The sequence below is a fragment of the Gymnoscopelus braueri genome (genome assembly GCF_963280865.1).
Source record: "Gymnoscopelus braueri genome assembly, chromosome: 7".
Taxonomy (NCBI): domain Eukaryota; kingdom Metazoa; phylum Chordata; class Actinopteri; order Myctophiformes; family Myctophidae; genus Gymnoscopelus; species Gymnoscopelus braueri.
This window is the reverse complement of record NC_137608.1, coordinates 34,974,672-34,989,688: the sequence shown is the minus strand read 5'-3', so window position 1 is coordinate 34,989,688 and position 15,017 is coordinate 34,974,672. Positions and strand designations below refer to the sequence as shown.

At 41.2% G+C, this 15,017-nt stretch overlaps 1 protein-coding gene across 1 annotated transcript; it reads left to right on the top strand.

The window, feature by feature from the left end:
• Positions 1-463: 463 nt before the first annotated feature.
• On the top strand, positions 464-14,214 carry arhgap25 (Rho GTPase activating protein 25). Its single transcript, XM_080432858.1, has 11 exons — positions 464-949; positions 6,518-6,720; positions 7,083-7,170; positions 7,634-7,747; positions 8,247-8,451; positions 9,553-9,685; positions 10,513-10,586; positions 10,757-10,878; positions 11,055-11,212; positions 11,946-12,550; positions 12,798-14,214. Exons 1-11 carry the CDS (start codon positions 859-861, stop codon positions 12,928-12,930), a joined length of 1,926 nt encoding a protein of 641 aa, XP_080288984.1. The 5' UTR covers positions 464-858; the 3' UTR covers positions 12,931-14,214.
• The last annotated feature ends 803 nt before the right edge of the window (positions 14,215-15,017 follow it).

Below are 15,017 nucleotides of genomic sequence, written 5' to 3'. Positions count from 1 at the left end.
TACTTACACCACTGCACATCCATGGGATTGAGTGAGTGTTCTAGTTCACAGGAACTCTACGGTTGTTACAGTCATAGACATTGGGTAATGTCGGAGCACCAACTGTATGCAGTACTAGTTGTGTGAACAGGGTCTAGTCTACTTAAGCTCCATTATAAATTACAATTTGGCACTGTGTAAATAGCACAGCTAATGTGATGCCTCAATCAGTATTGATTAACATGCAGTAGCCTATACTACAAAGTGTCTAATATAATAGACTACTCCATGTGTCTTTATTACTGCATGCAATCTGAAGCAATAAGACTTTGCATGTTGAACACAGCAACCCAGAGAGGAAATTTAAACCACTTCCTGGACTGAGTAAGAGAGAGAGAGAGAGAGAGAGAGAGAGAGAGAGAGAGAGAGAGAGAGAGAGAGAGAGAGAGAGAGAGAGAGAGAGAGAGAAAACGATTTGAACATAGACCAGTGGGTTTTTGTGACCTTGAAAGTTGTATGTCATTTAAAATAAGCACCCTGGTGCTATACTTAAAGCCTTGTCAGCCTGGAAGGCTTTCATTACAACAGACTGTTGGAGAACATGAACAAGTATGCACATGGAAGTAGTGAAGCCTCATGAAGGGACATGTTTTGAAAGTGTGAGAAAAAAAGAAGAAGAAATATTCACACACAGGAAGTAGGAAGTGTGATAGATAGAGACAGGTTCTAGGTATGTGCAATAGCCTCCTGGGTAGGATCTGTAGAGGATCAGCATGTGCTGTCATGATGGAGCGTGTGCGAGTATGTAGATATGCATGTGAAGTATGTGTGTGTGTGTGTGAGTTGTAAGTTTGTGTGTGGAAAAATGTGTGAAATGATATGCTGATCTATGAAGCAAGGACTATGTCTCTCAAACTACCTCGGAACTGGGATTTTAGCACCCTGAAGGCTGAGACATCGGCCAGAATAGGTAAGCTTATGAATCCACTTCATCTGCCCTCTGGGATGGAGGAATGCCTTTACATTTCACATTGAGCATTAATATGAGATATACAGTATATGTGACATGAAAAAAAAAAACAGTGACATTTTCATGAATAGTTTTACTGTTAAAACTGCTGTTTGAAAAGAAAAATACGGTAGTAGACAAACAGTAAATCGCAAGCTTTGAAGCTTATATCCTAAATGAGAACCATCGCTAATGCTCAAAAAAGAAGAACAAAGAAAAGAAAACATTCCTAGCATTGATCTCCAGGCTTTTTTTTTTGTGTTTACAACATTCCAGCTTCAGTTTATTTAAACTTTGTGGTTAAAAGTTGTGGTTTAATATATATTAAAATATTTTCTATTCAGGGCTTGTCATGTAACTTAAAAGTGTTATATATTCATTTCGTGTTTGATATCAGCACATCAACACATTATTGATGAGTGTGATGTGAGGGTGTGTGTGTGTGTGTGTGTGTGTGTGTGTGTGTGTGTGTGTGTGTGTGTGTGTGTGTGTGTGTGTGTGTGTGTGTGTGTGTGTGTGTGTGTGTGTGTGTGTGTGTGTGTGTGTGTGTGTGTGTACACACCTGTGAAGACACACAAGGAAAGCAGAAGAGAGTTAGTCACTATAAGTGATTGCTTGCACTGCATGAATGTACTGCATGTACAGTATTGTAGGCTCGCCTATACTACATGCATGTTCTGGTCTCTAGTGATGGTTTAGACATTTAACAGTGAGCTTAGTGTGTTTGTTCAAGGCTTCAGAGCAATTGCATACTATCTGTGTCTCTCTGGCTGAGAGATGGCACACCCATTGCAACATTATGACAGATTAACTTTTATACACGGTGGTAACTGGATATGTGTAGAAGTACTTTAGGCAACTAGCAGTTAGTTCTGCTTTTCTTTTGTGCACAATGTGCCATTATACAACCACACCCCTATTGTTTACAATATATTATAATTGTATATGTAATATGTATTATACTTGGGACTGTGCAGCATTTTGTCAGGAAGTAGCTGCCTACTACGTTTATACCGTAGGCCAGTGGTTCCCAAACTGGGGGTCCCCAAATTATATTGGTGGGTCCCCAGATGATTAGCATAAAGTGAACATTGTGTTCTAACTCATTAGTAAACAAACCATCCAACATTTAGTATAAGTGTATACAGGGTATCTGCACGTTTACAAGTTACAATTTAAGGACTTAAATTGGCCAAATTGTCAAACATTACGTAAGAAAGAGGCAAACATTGTGAAAATAGCCGATCTAATAAGCTCACACGTTGTGAGCTTGTAGTACGGCTATTTTCACAATATTTATCTATGGAACCGAATCAAACTAAATGTAATGCCTACAATTCCAAGTGCTTGTCAGACTGGGGGGGTCCCCAGTTCAAATATGATTATAAATGTGATTATTTGGGGGGTTCACGGCCTGAAAAGTTTGGGAACCCTTGAAAATCAATTCAAATTCAAAATCTATATGTGACAGCGTGTGGTAGCCTACACCTACAGTACCACATGCTGTCTTAATATAGATTTTGAATTACTGATTTCAGTTTCTTTATGTCAGTTCCTTAAACTGAGTGTGACCTTCTCATAATTCTGCAGTGAGAAGATCAGACTCAGTTGTCTGTAGTGAGATATCAGCAGATTGTGCCGTAGTTTTACAGAGGTATTGCTGTGCAGTGGGCCTTGAGCAGGAAACTGATTCAATGTATGTCAGCTAAAGTGTGATTCTGCAGCCCTCTGTGTGCAAAGCAAATAAGCAATTGAAACTCTTCAGAGTGACATTTAGAATGTATTTTCCAAGAGCATTGTATAATAAAAATGTCTGATAGATCTTATGTCAAGGCCTTGCACATCAACAAGCGCACCAACCGAGTCGGCAAGCGGTGGTGGATGGAATAGGTTATCACCTGCCCCGTAGCAATGCTCAATGCTCAATGCTCATGGTTTAAGTCTGCAGTGTTTAGCAGAAATAGGCTATATTACATTTATTCTCACACAGTAGGCTAATCTAACATTTGTTTTGCCTGTAGGAAGTGTAATGCACCTGTTGCATAGCCTATTCATTGATTGTTTTGTTGAAAGATCATAGTTAAATTCTGCATAGTTTTGTTTTACCTGTTACCCTTTTACAGACTTGAAGTTCACATTTGATCGATACATGAAAGTTAATCAAAAACTAAAGTCTGTCATATATGGAATGTTGATTCTTTTCCCCCTTCTCTGGTGGGTGTCAGTGCTGCGTATTTGCCTTTTAAAATTTGTATTCCCCATCACAAAATTCCCCAGCGAATTAGCAAATTCCCAAATTTTTCCAAATTCATTAAAACATACATTTCCCACAAAACACAGACAGAAAAGTCAAACCGATCATCGAAAAGTATCATCAATGATAAATCACAAAATCACATGCTTAACAGATATGTGAATCAAACATACATTATATAAACAATTCCTACTGTATCACTACAAAATGGGACTTGTTTATGTATCCTACTGTATGTTCACATACAGTGTCAAAGATGTAGGCTACTGGATGCCAGTAAAATCCACAGTGTTCAATTCAATTCAATTCAATTTTATTAAAGTGTCAAATCACAACAAGTTGTCTCAAGACACTTTACATGTAGAGAAGAGACCCGACATCCCACCCTGAGCAAGCAATTTTGCGACAGTGGCAACGAAAAACTCCCTCTTAACTGGAAGAAACGTCAGGCAGACCCTAGGCTCTAGGGTGGCGGCCTTCTGCCTCGACCGTGTCGGGGGAAAGAAGAGAGAGAGAGGGAGAGACAGACAGAGGAGAGACAGAAAGAGATACAGTGCAAGTAGTAACAATAACAATAGTAGCAAATATAATAGTGTAAGATAGTATATGATAATATAATATAGTATAATATATTAAGTATATAATGGTATAATAAAAGAATGAGGATGACTATAGGGTGACTGAGTCTATACACTTCGGCTATAGGCTTTATCATAGAGAAAGGTTTTTAGTCTAGTCTTAAATTTACAGAGTGTGTCTGCTTCACGGACTGAGACTGGGAGAAGGTTCCACAGCTGAGGTGCCTGAAACTTAAATGCTCTGCCTCCTGTTCTAATTTTTTTGGGGTTTCTTGGAGCTGTAAGCATTTTTTCATACTGTGGACGCAATGGTGTTCTGGCTGGTTTATAGGGCTCGATGAGTTCTTTGAGATATACTGGTGCCTGTCCATTGAGAGCCTTGTATGTGAGGAGGAGAACTTTAAACTCTATTCTGTATTTAACCGGGAGCCAGTGCAAAGAGGCCAATGAAGGAGTGATATGATCTCTTCTTCTGGTTCCTGTCAGTATGCGCGCAGCGGCATTTTGGACTAGCTGCAGGCTATTTAGGGACTTACTTGGGCAGCCTGATAATAAAGCGTTGCAATAGTCCAGCCTAGAGGTAACAAATGCGTGGACAAGTTTTTCTGCATCATTTTGGGACAGAATGTGCCTAACTTTTGCAATATTACGCAGGTGAAAAAAGGCATTTCTTGAAATTTGTTTTATGTGGGACAAAAAATGTTAATTATATATATATATATATTATATAATATGTTAATTCACCCAAATTAAGAGTGAACAATGACATTTGTACATATCATACAATTAAATGTAATTAGTACACTCTCAGAGTTAAATGAACTCTGAGGATTTTACTGTGTACTTTGACTCTGTCCCCATTCATGCTATGGAAAACTTCCACACGTCAATCACCCCATATTGACGCTATACACTACTCCGCTTGACGTAACAAAACATTGCACTTGACGTAGGGCTTCATTTGATGGTGAGTGTTCAAAGGGTCTCTGACGTGCCGTGGGGAGACTCTGGCTGCTGAGTTCTGCCTCGTCACGAATCTGAGCCAGCTTGAAAGCCTTTTGTGAGCTTTGGGCTCCTCTGCCTAGGGTGTGGTGTCACATCCATCACAGTGTGTGGGCCAGACAGAGGTTCCTCAGCATCATCTTAACTTTCCACTAATCAAATGGGAGGGTGACGTTATTAAAAGTACACCAAAAGAGCCAGGCTCCTTGGTGGGGGGCCTTCAAAGTGTTGCTGGTCCCCACGGCGATGATTCTTCGGTTTCCTGTTTACTGAGGCCGGGCCGTCTTTTTCTCTTCTTCTCTCTCATCTGGCCTATCACTATCAGTAAAGCCTAACACGACACGGGGAATTGAACAACAGAGAGACTGCACATGATCGCCATCCCTCTGGGTCTACCACCCTTGCACATCGCTCAATGTCTCCAGCCTGTCTCCTTCCTAACTGGGCGACGTACACCTCCGTTGAAATCCTTTCATCTCTCCATCATTGTGTGTCCTCTCTGTTTCCACCCATTAAAAACATCCCTGCAGTCAGTGAGTTAACCTAGTGTAAAAGAAGGCATAGATGTGTTTATGTGCTGTCAGATCTTAATGTGCTGCTATTAGTAGTTTATTATTGTAGTACTGTTCATCAGTGGCACTGCTTTTAGTTGTACTGCTGTTTTCATACTAACCATAGAATCAGGGACTTGTTTCAGTTGAGACGTTATCATGATGACCTTTAATTAAACTGTTTTATGTCCAGTCAATTTGTAACAAGGACAAGATTTTTTGACAGCTAGGGCTTCCTAACTGGCCTAGAAACTATGAAAAGATACGAAAAAGGGAAGCTCCTTGAATTCAGAAGAAAACTAAAAACAATTACAATTATTCAGAGTACAGTTAAATAAGCACCTTAAAAGCTAGGAACACCAGAAGGCTGTCAACATACAGTACATGCTGCAGAACAGGCAATGCATTTCAGACTAGAGTCCTTCCTTGGGCAGCAGTCAGTCTATTTGTAACTCATTATTTCATAAGTGTCTGTGGAACAATCACTGCTGCAATCTTATAGTATGCACCTTACACAGGAAACCTGTCTGGCCAGATGGTAGCTAGAAGTTTCCTCTCAAGTCTACTGCTCAGAACAAATCACAAACCCATAAACACCCAAAATAGCTACTGTACACTTTCATCTCCAGTCTTTAGAGATGGATGTTGACGATACTTTGGTTGTGTTCTGTAATCGTGGCATACTGCACTTTGGTCATGTATTTTGGTTGGTGTGTTTTTGGAGTTTACGTTTTTTGGAGCTTGTGTGTTGTGTGTTATTTTCGGCAAGCGACACTGTCCTTCTACGGAGTATGAATTTGGCTTAAGGAGTGGGCAATCCATCTAACTTCATATTCATTCTTGTATATTAAATGGCTGAACAGGAATTTATGCCCAGGGCCAACTACAGGCTAATGCACCTACAGTGCATTAGCCTGTAGTTGGCCATGGGCATAAATTCCTGGCCATGTTAAACAATTGAATGTCCCTAATGTATCAGAGTAGGTGTGTCTGAAGAGCAGACGCCTAAAATCTCCCTTGGCCATGGGGGAATTCACCTTTGGACGAAAGGAGGATGTTTGGTATGCCACGTGGACGTGGCGGATCTGGGCTCAAATCCAGGTGATAACACATACATTAACCATTGTTTCCGCTATCTCTGCAGCACGGTCCAAGAGTGTGATGCCAGGCGAGGGGAGCCCAGGCTCAACCTCTCCAGGCTCTCCCAGGTCAATGGAACGGCCTCTGAAGGCTGGCTGGCTGAAGAAACAACAGAGAAACATAGTAAAGAACTGGCAGCAGCGATACTTTGTCCTGAGAGGGAGCACACTCACCTACCACAAATGTGACAAGGAGACCACTGTACAGGTAAGACACAGTTGGTTTGATTTCATTTCAGTTTAGTTTATTTGGTTGTAATTGGTTTTAGTTTAGTTTAGGTTTGGTTTAGTTTAGTTTAGTTTAGTTAGTGATGTGTGTCTAATGTATGTGTCATCTAATGTATGTGTGCATTTGTGTGTTGTCCACGTGGGCATGTGTGTGTGTTGCCTGTGTGCATGTGTGTGTTGTCTATGTGGGCATGTGTGTGTTGTCTACGTGGGCATACGTGTGTTGTCTATGTGTGCGTGTGTGTGTTGCCTGTGTGCATGTGCGTGTTGTTTATGTGTATACATTTGTGTGTTGTCTATGTGTGCGTTGTCTGTGTGTGCATGTGTGTGTCGTTTACCCAGGGAATCATTCAGCTAAGGTCCAGCAAAGTCAACGAGCTGCCTCAAAACACAGATGACCCTGGGAAATACTACTTTGAGATTATACCACGTAAGCAAAGAGGAATTAGGTCTAATATGCACTTTGTCGGACGACAATGTCACTCGGCAAAAATAACAGATTTTCAATCGGAAAACCGATTATTTTCGGCGAACACACCATTATGCACTGAAGTATAAATTAGGCTTTACACTACAGGGAGGGATTTCGAAATATAATTTCGAAATCCCTCCCTGTACACACACACACACACACACACACACACACACACACACACACACACACACACACACACACACACACACACACACACACACACGCGCACACACACACACACACACACACACACACACACACACACACACACACACAGGTTCTCAAAGTGGGGTTCAGGGATCCCCAGGGGTTATTGGGGGGGTTCTAGGGTTAGTAACTCTGACAGTAACTTTGAAAATTAAAAAGGTTTTTGAACCACTCTCCAGGCACATCCATCTTGTTGTGTGTGTTCTTACAGGTAGTCATGGAGACAGAGTGCGCAGTCCTTATGTGTTTATGGCCAGCTCTCACGCGGAAATGGACGAATGGGTGCGTACTCTACGCAGGGCCATTGGAGTACAAACTGGTGGAGGTACTTTTTCTTTTAAGGAATTGATTCTATTTCAAAATAAGGATTTTGCAACTACACAATATGTGGTCCATGTATGCATTAATAGATTGCAGCAATTCACACTGCCTCTATTAGCCCTCATTAAAAAAAAAGAGACAATAGAAAGGGGCACTCCGTGGGGCACATAGTTCCAAAAGACTGGTCGGCCTAAGTTGTGGGTTGCAGCCGTCAGGACCCGAGCTGCAGAGTTTCGATGACATAAATCGCAACCTTTTGCATTTGTGGCACCCCCTATGGGCAGAAGTGAAATTGCATGTGGGGGCACACTATAGAGGCCCCTCAACATGCAATTCCAATTTGTGGTTGATTGGATGTTGCATTCCATATGTTTTTTTAGTATTATGTGAATGTCTCTAAGTCTCTCTCTATGTGAATATGCTGATTTTATACAGAGGACTCAATCAGATACAATCAGCCTAACATGTCTGCATTTTTGCCTCCCCCATCTTGCCCTCCGCAGTGTTTGGAAAGAGCCTTGCAGACACGCTCGCGCACGAACGGCGTTATGGACCTCACATGGTACCCATTCTGGTGCAGAAGTGTGCCGAGTTCATCAGAGAACACGGCCTCAATGAGGAAGGCATCTTTCGCCTCCCTGGTCAGGAATATACTGTCAAACAGTTCAGAGATGCCTTTGATGCAGGGGAGAGACCCTCATTTCCCAGGTAACGGAATCATATAGATGAGTTTTGTCATTGTAGGTACGGCTTGTGTTGAATGCTTTCCTACTAGTCTGATGAAGCACATCATTTAACCACTTGAACCCATAGCATCCCTATACGTGGGGAACATTTGGCAAAAATAGCAAATCTACAAGCTTGCAATGGGTTGCAATGTGACGCATTGTGAGCTTATAGATTGGCTATTTTTGGCAGAGAAATTTGTTGTAGATGGAAAAAAGAGCAGACCAAGAACAGGGCAGACCCCGGTCAATTAAGTATTTGTTTAGTTATAGTATAGAGGGTTTTAAATATAGGCATTTCTGTGTGTCAAATATTGAGCAAAGAGCAGTGGGTAGTCCAGGTACTGTTCACATGAGGTATTTCCAAAATGTATCTAACCTGTGGAATTAAACATTTGATTTATAAGATTACACTGGCTCAAAAATACGAAGAATTGTCAAGACAAATGTCCTAAATGTCCTAATAAATTGCTGTGAAGCTAATCTTCACCACAAACAACATCAGAAATCACACATGAAGACATGGATGGACTGAAGACATTCTCTGAAACAAATTTGAACAGCCTTTGTCAAGTCAGTCAACAAAAGGTTTGAATCAACTAATTGACAGCATGCAGGTTAGGTAGTCAGTGTTCATTCTTTCTGGGAGCTTCTGCTTGAGGGAAAGTGAGAGATGAAGAGAGGATGCTAAGGGAGGAGTTGACGATACACTTCTCACTGTTTTGTTCTGCAGCTCTCGCCACATCCTGTCTGTCATATGCAGAAGACGTCTGCATTACTCAAGAGCACCTTCAGTTTTCTTCAACCACATATACTAACTTGCGTTATTTAAACTTTCCATTTGGATCAAATCAATAGTTTGTCTGTAAACTCATCTTATGACTTCCATCAGGTTGACCATATTTAGTAAACATGGTTATGCAGAGCCGAGTGTGCGTTTTCAGCAATATCCTATTGCACTATGTGGGTTCTGTGTGTTCATGTACTTTGTTGGTAATCATGTAGTAATCATGTGAGGGTGGACTGCCACAGCATGATGTCCCAAAGCTGATTTTGTTTTTCGGTCTGGTTTTGGTTCCTGCAGTGACACAGATGTCCACGCGGTGGCATCTCTACTCAAGCTGTATCTGCGGGAGCTGCCTGAGCCAGTGGTGCCCTGGACTCAGTACCAAGACTGCCTGGACTGTACTCACCAGCTGAACCCCGAAAGAGCAACAGTACAGTCATATTGTTTTCTTTTAACGGACAAGTAAAAATTCTGACACTACTGTCTGGTGCCTTTGTAGTAAGAAATATAATATATATATATAAATATTCACAAGATTTTTTCTTTGAATAAATTGATCTATTGAAAAAGACATAGCAACTGAAATGCTTACCACCAGCATAGAGCAGCCAGCCCTTTGTGCCCTTTCATAAATGTGTGTCCTTTTATTTCTATGCTGATAATAAGATGAACTGTGATCCACAGTATTTTCCTGTTCATACAGTACACTCAGTGGTGGAAAAAGTATTCAAATTTTTTACTTAAGTAAACATATCAATACTGCAATGTAGAAATACTCTGTTACAAGTAAAAGTCCGGAGTAAAAAATTTACTTGAGTAAAAGTACAAAAGTATTGTATCAAAATGTACTTAAAGTACCAAAAGTAGAAAGTACTCATTATGTTTCGCAAGTTTTCAAATGTATAAAATGTATAAACATCTTTAGAAAATAGCAGATCTACAAGCTCACAATACGTCGACACATTGTGAGCTTGTAGATCGGCTATTTTCAAATGGCCGAAATGTATATAGGGCTTAAGTGGTTACTGTATGTTTTTTAATAAAAATCAAAATCTACAAAGTCAGAAGTTTTCAAATAATTAGTGTAAAATATTTGCCTTTGAGATGTTGTGGAGTAGAAGTAAAAGTACTGAGCGGAAATTGGAAATATTCCAGTAAAGTAAACATACCTCAAAATTTTACTTAAGTACAGTACTTGAGTAAATGTACTTAGTTACTTTACACCACTGAGTACACTGCACTCTTCTGTCCTCTCAGGGTCTAGAACCGTTGGAAAAACAAATCGCTATTCTTCCCAGGACTAACTACAACATTCTCAGTTATATCTGCAGGTGAGTATTAAACTCTGCAGCTGATTAGGGTTAGGGTTAAACCAGTTGGGTAAAACCAGTTACAAAGGAGCAAAATGGACATAGACAGACATGGACAGGGGCAAAAACATAATCTCTGCCTCCCAGCCTGTGCCTGGCAGCGATAATAACAGTCTACCTTTCTGTTACAGGTTTCTATACGAGGTGCAGCAGAACAGCAATGTGAATAAAATGAGTGTGGAGAACCTGGCTACGGTGATGGGGATCAACTTACTGAAACCTCAGATAGAAGACCCTGAAACTATGATGAGGGGTGAGGTCAATGGAATAGAGGCCTGTAAAACATCTGTACAGTGTTCAGTCTGTTCACATTATAACACACAGTGGGGTTATCAGGCCGGAGTCTGTTTTGAATTCAATCTACTGTCCAGATTGAAGAAATTGATTTTTTGCATGTTCTGAATACAAGGCTTTTTAACTACCTTCCAGCAACACCTCAGATACAGAAACTGATGACGATGTTGATCAGACAGCACCAGGCTCTGTTTCCTCCCGCCAAGGATGTACTTCCATCTACGCCGAAGACGAAGACAAAAAAAAAGAAGAGCAGCGCCCCTCGCAGCTTCGTGGGCTGGGAGTCAGCTGAGGTTAGGAACATCTGCAGTAGTTCATTGCCAAAATAAATTCCCTTTCATGCTTTTGTCTTAGCACATGAATTACTGTATGAACGCGATAGCCATTGTAGACTTACTGCCTTATACTTTGTCTTGCATAAGTATTGTCCCACTGTAGAAGCTCCGTTGTTATGCTTTTTCAATTGTTCTGCATTACTACGATGTGTTTTTAGTAAGATGTATTCCAGTTCAATACATGCAAAGTTTCTTTGCAAAATGGACAGATGTCTCTTCATATGGAGCATGAGCAACTTCCATGCATCTTCTATGAGTCAAAATAGAATATTCCGAGTTTTATCCAATAGAGTTTAATTCTTGATTCACAACTATGGAGGACCAGGTCAAAATAACAAAGAAAGCGATGCTGGTCCAGGTGTTTTACTTATTTACTTATTTATTTAAATAAGTAAGTAGCCATGGGAACCAACGATTTCCAAGCCACGTGGCCCATAGTTCAAACCTTCTGTTTCCGTAGAATGAGGCAGCTTGATGTACAATTACACCCTCTGGACATGACGCTAGTATGTCTCAGGGAATTACCGCCAATCCGGCCCTTGAAGCTGAGTGCCAAGCAGGGAGGCATTCGGTTCCATTTTGTATAGTCAACCTCCCAATTTCAGGGCGGACACACTAATATACCACTGAGCTGGTCATGTATAAGGTGGTAAATAACAGTTTAAATCAGTATCACCCCTGTCTATTTTAGCAGTGTGATGCCTCTATGTCCGAGTCTCCTGAGGACGAGGAGGACAATGACTGTCCAGAATCAGAGGTAGTAGACTGCAGCTCCTCTGCCGTCCCTCGGGAACTCTCTGCACCTTCTTCTGATCCCTGGTCATCTGGGAGTACCCGCAAGCGCACTCAGACCTTGCCCTCCTTCAACTGCCCAACCACTGGCATTGTGGCTAAGGTTGAAGCTCTGAACCGCTGGAGCCGAATCCAGGAAAGTGTAGAGGAGAAGAATGAGACATTCTCAGAAGACATCTTCAAGATCCTGGACCTCCAGAGGTCTTCGCTGTTTGGGGGTCCTAGTCTAAAGACCACTGCCAAGGAAGGAAAGGACAGGCGCATGGTCCGCAGAGGAAGTGACGTCACAGATTCTTCTGCCAAAGGGTTGCCTAAAACGGTCGGTGATACTGCTGTGTCCACTGAGACACATGAGCAGCATACCGAGACCCTGACTGCTGTGTCCACTGAGACACATGAGCAACATACCGAGACCCTGACAGTCAACACGTCAGCTTCTCAGTTAAACAGTGAGGCTGAAAACCATGAAGACAGCCAGGAACACACACAACACCTCATTAACAGGTGAGTGTAATGTATTTAAACATATTTGAATCAAGAAAATACTTTTTTCTTTTGTGTGTTTTGCAACTTAGGCTATACACTGTATGGACACTCTGAGAGTGTCCATACGGGTCCATTGTGGGTAGATTTTTACACTCTCAGAGTTAAATTGACACTCAAGGTTTTACAGCGCATGAGCTGGTCAAAATGTTTAAGTCATATACAACATGTTCAGAACTCCTCTTCCTTCCTTTCTTTGTTCTTGTAGTCTCCAGCAGAAGAACAAGGAGCTAACTGCCACTGTAGCTGAGCTGAGGTCAGCCCTGGAGAGTGAGCATCGCCTCAGGGCTGCGCTGGAGATCCGGCTGAGGAACGCGGAGCGGAGCCGCGACGAGGCCTAGAGCCGCAACCGGGAGCTGGACAAAGAGATCCAGGAATTTAATACCAGAGAACCACGAGCCCCCAGATAGAAAGGACACATTGGACCCACAAAGATGTCCGCATCCTTCTTGTGGGATATTTGTGTGAGATACTGCTATAACTCAAGAGTGCATGAGAACACAGAGGACAAATGATGAACCTTCTCTCGTCTTCAGAACTTTAAACAAATCAAGGACTTTGGCAGTCCCTAGAACTAGGAATGTAGATTTGTTACGGTGTTAAAACGAGTTGCGAGGACTGATTTGAAGGATACTGTCATTCTCCTTTAGCGATATTTCTAGGGAAATTATTAACTACTTTGCTATGCGTTTGTACCAAAATGCTGCATGGTGATGAGAATGGACCTTATTTTAGGAAAATGAATGGAGAGGTTATTGTCACTTTTAGGCAATAACTTCAATCAATAGGAAAACAAACAATGTAGGTATAGTCATTTCAGCCATCCAGGTAGTAATATATCTAAAAACGTTATTACAGACACAGTTACAGACACAGTACAATTACATTGCTCAATGATATGTATGTCCACTGTACTCTCTCTTAGATAAAGTGTTTAGATACAAACACCAAATACTTAACCATGATCAATGTGCCTTGTCTTAAGGTAAATCCTTCATTATCCATATTGTTTCAAGGACAGCCTGAGGAAATCTTAATAGCCCATTGAGCTGTTGACTCACCAAAAACTCATGTCATAAGGAAGAGGAAGGATATGCGGAAGTTGCAGAGTCCCATGACAGAAAGATCCCATGTTCCGTTGTTCACCCCAGGTGTGCATCCTGTCAATTTGTCAATAAGTTACTAGCATGTTTGTGGAGAAATCTCTGATCTGTACTGTATTAGGCTCTAGCTGATACACAGCAATTGTTAAATACAATCGCAGAAATTATGTTGCTACAGTATGTCAAAGTCGCAAGGGTTTGGAGGATACTGTACATGTTATGAATAACATTAGAACAGTTTACTGTCAACATTTTATTTTGTTCCCTATTTTGAAACATGTTATGCTTTCTCTTACAAAAGGAGTGATGCAGTAGATGTTTTTTTAACATCAAGTTTGAAAATGACACTCTTGGATTGGATATTTTAGAAATATTGATGGACTGATGGGTAATCCCCATGCCATCCTTTTCCTTTCATCTGTTTCTGTAAAGAATTGTGTGGTCATGTTTGCTACGTGAAAATGCACTTAATAAAGTTAAGTTCAGTTCAAACTTTATTGGAAAGTTTGATCAGATGAGGACTGGATGGAAGCTTATTTATTAGCAATTATGAACTATACTCATTAACATACTATGAACATAATATGGGATGGGTGATGACTGATTTGAGCTTACCACCTGAGTCAAACTAACTGAACTAGATGTGACTGCACATCTATTTTGCATCGAGCTAATCGTTGCACACGTGATAAATCAGCCATCCACACACAGATTCAAGTAGAGCCACTGTCTTGACAGAACACTACATCTGCTACTGTATCTGCGTCTAACAGTTTCTGCGTAGAAATACAGGTTTCATTGTCTCAAGTCACCAAAGATGACATTCTATTGGCGGTTGAGCCACCTTTTGGCAGTGGATGGCGCCCTCGCTCCTTACCACAGTTTACTTGTTAGGTAACTAATACTTATTATCCAAATTAGTAAGTGATAAAAATTTGCATCCCATGGGTGCTAAATAGTCATCAATGATTATATGGGCTTGACAGTATAGCAACATTATTGGACGCAGCTACAAACCAGTATTCAATGCAGCAGCAAGATTCTGCATCTAGCCTCACCAAGTTGCTATTGTATATCCATTGTGAATTAGCTTGCAAATGACAACATTGACAAGACCTGTAAATGGTGCTCTTCACTGTAGCGTGGCCTATATGACGAGTTGCATCATGATCCAAGGAATCCGGGGGGGGGGGGAATCTTTTGATGTGCAACCTATGGTTCAAGACATAAAGCGAGCTGGTATAGCGCCATCATGAGGTCAATTAAAAATAATTGGGATGGAATGTCTTCCTTGACTGCATGCAAAGTTTCACACCAATCAGTCA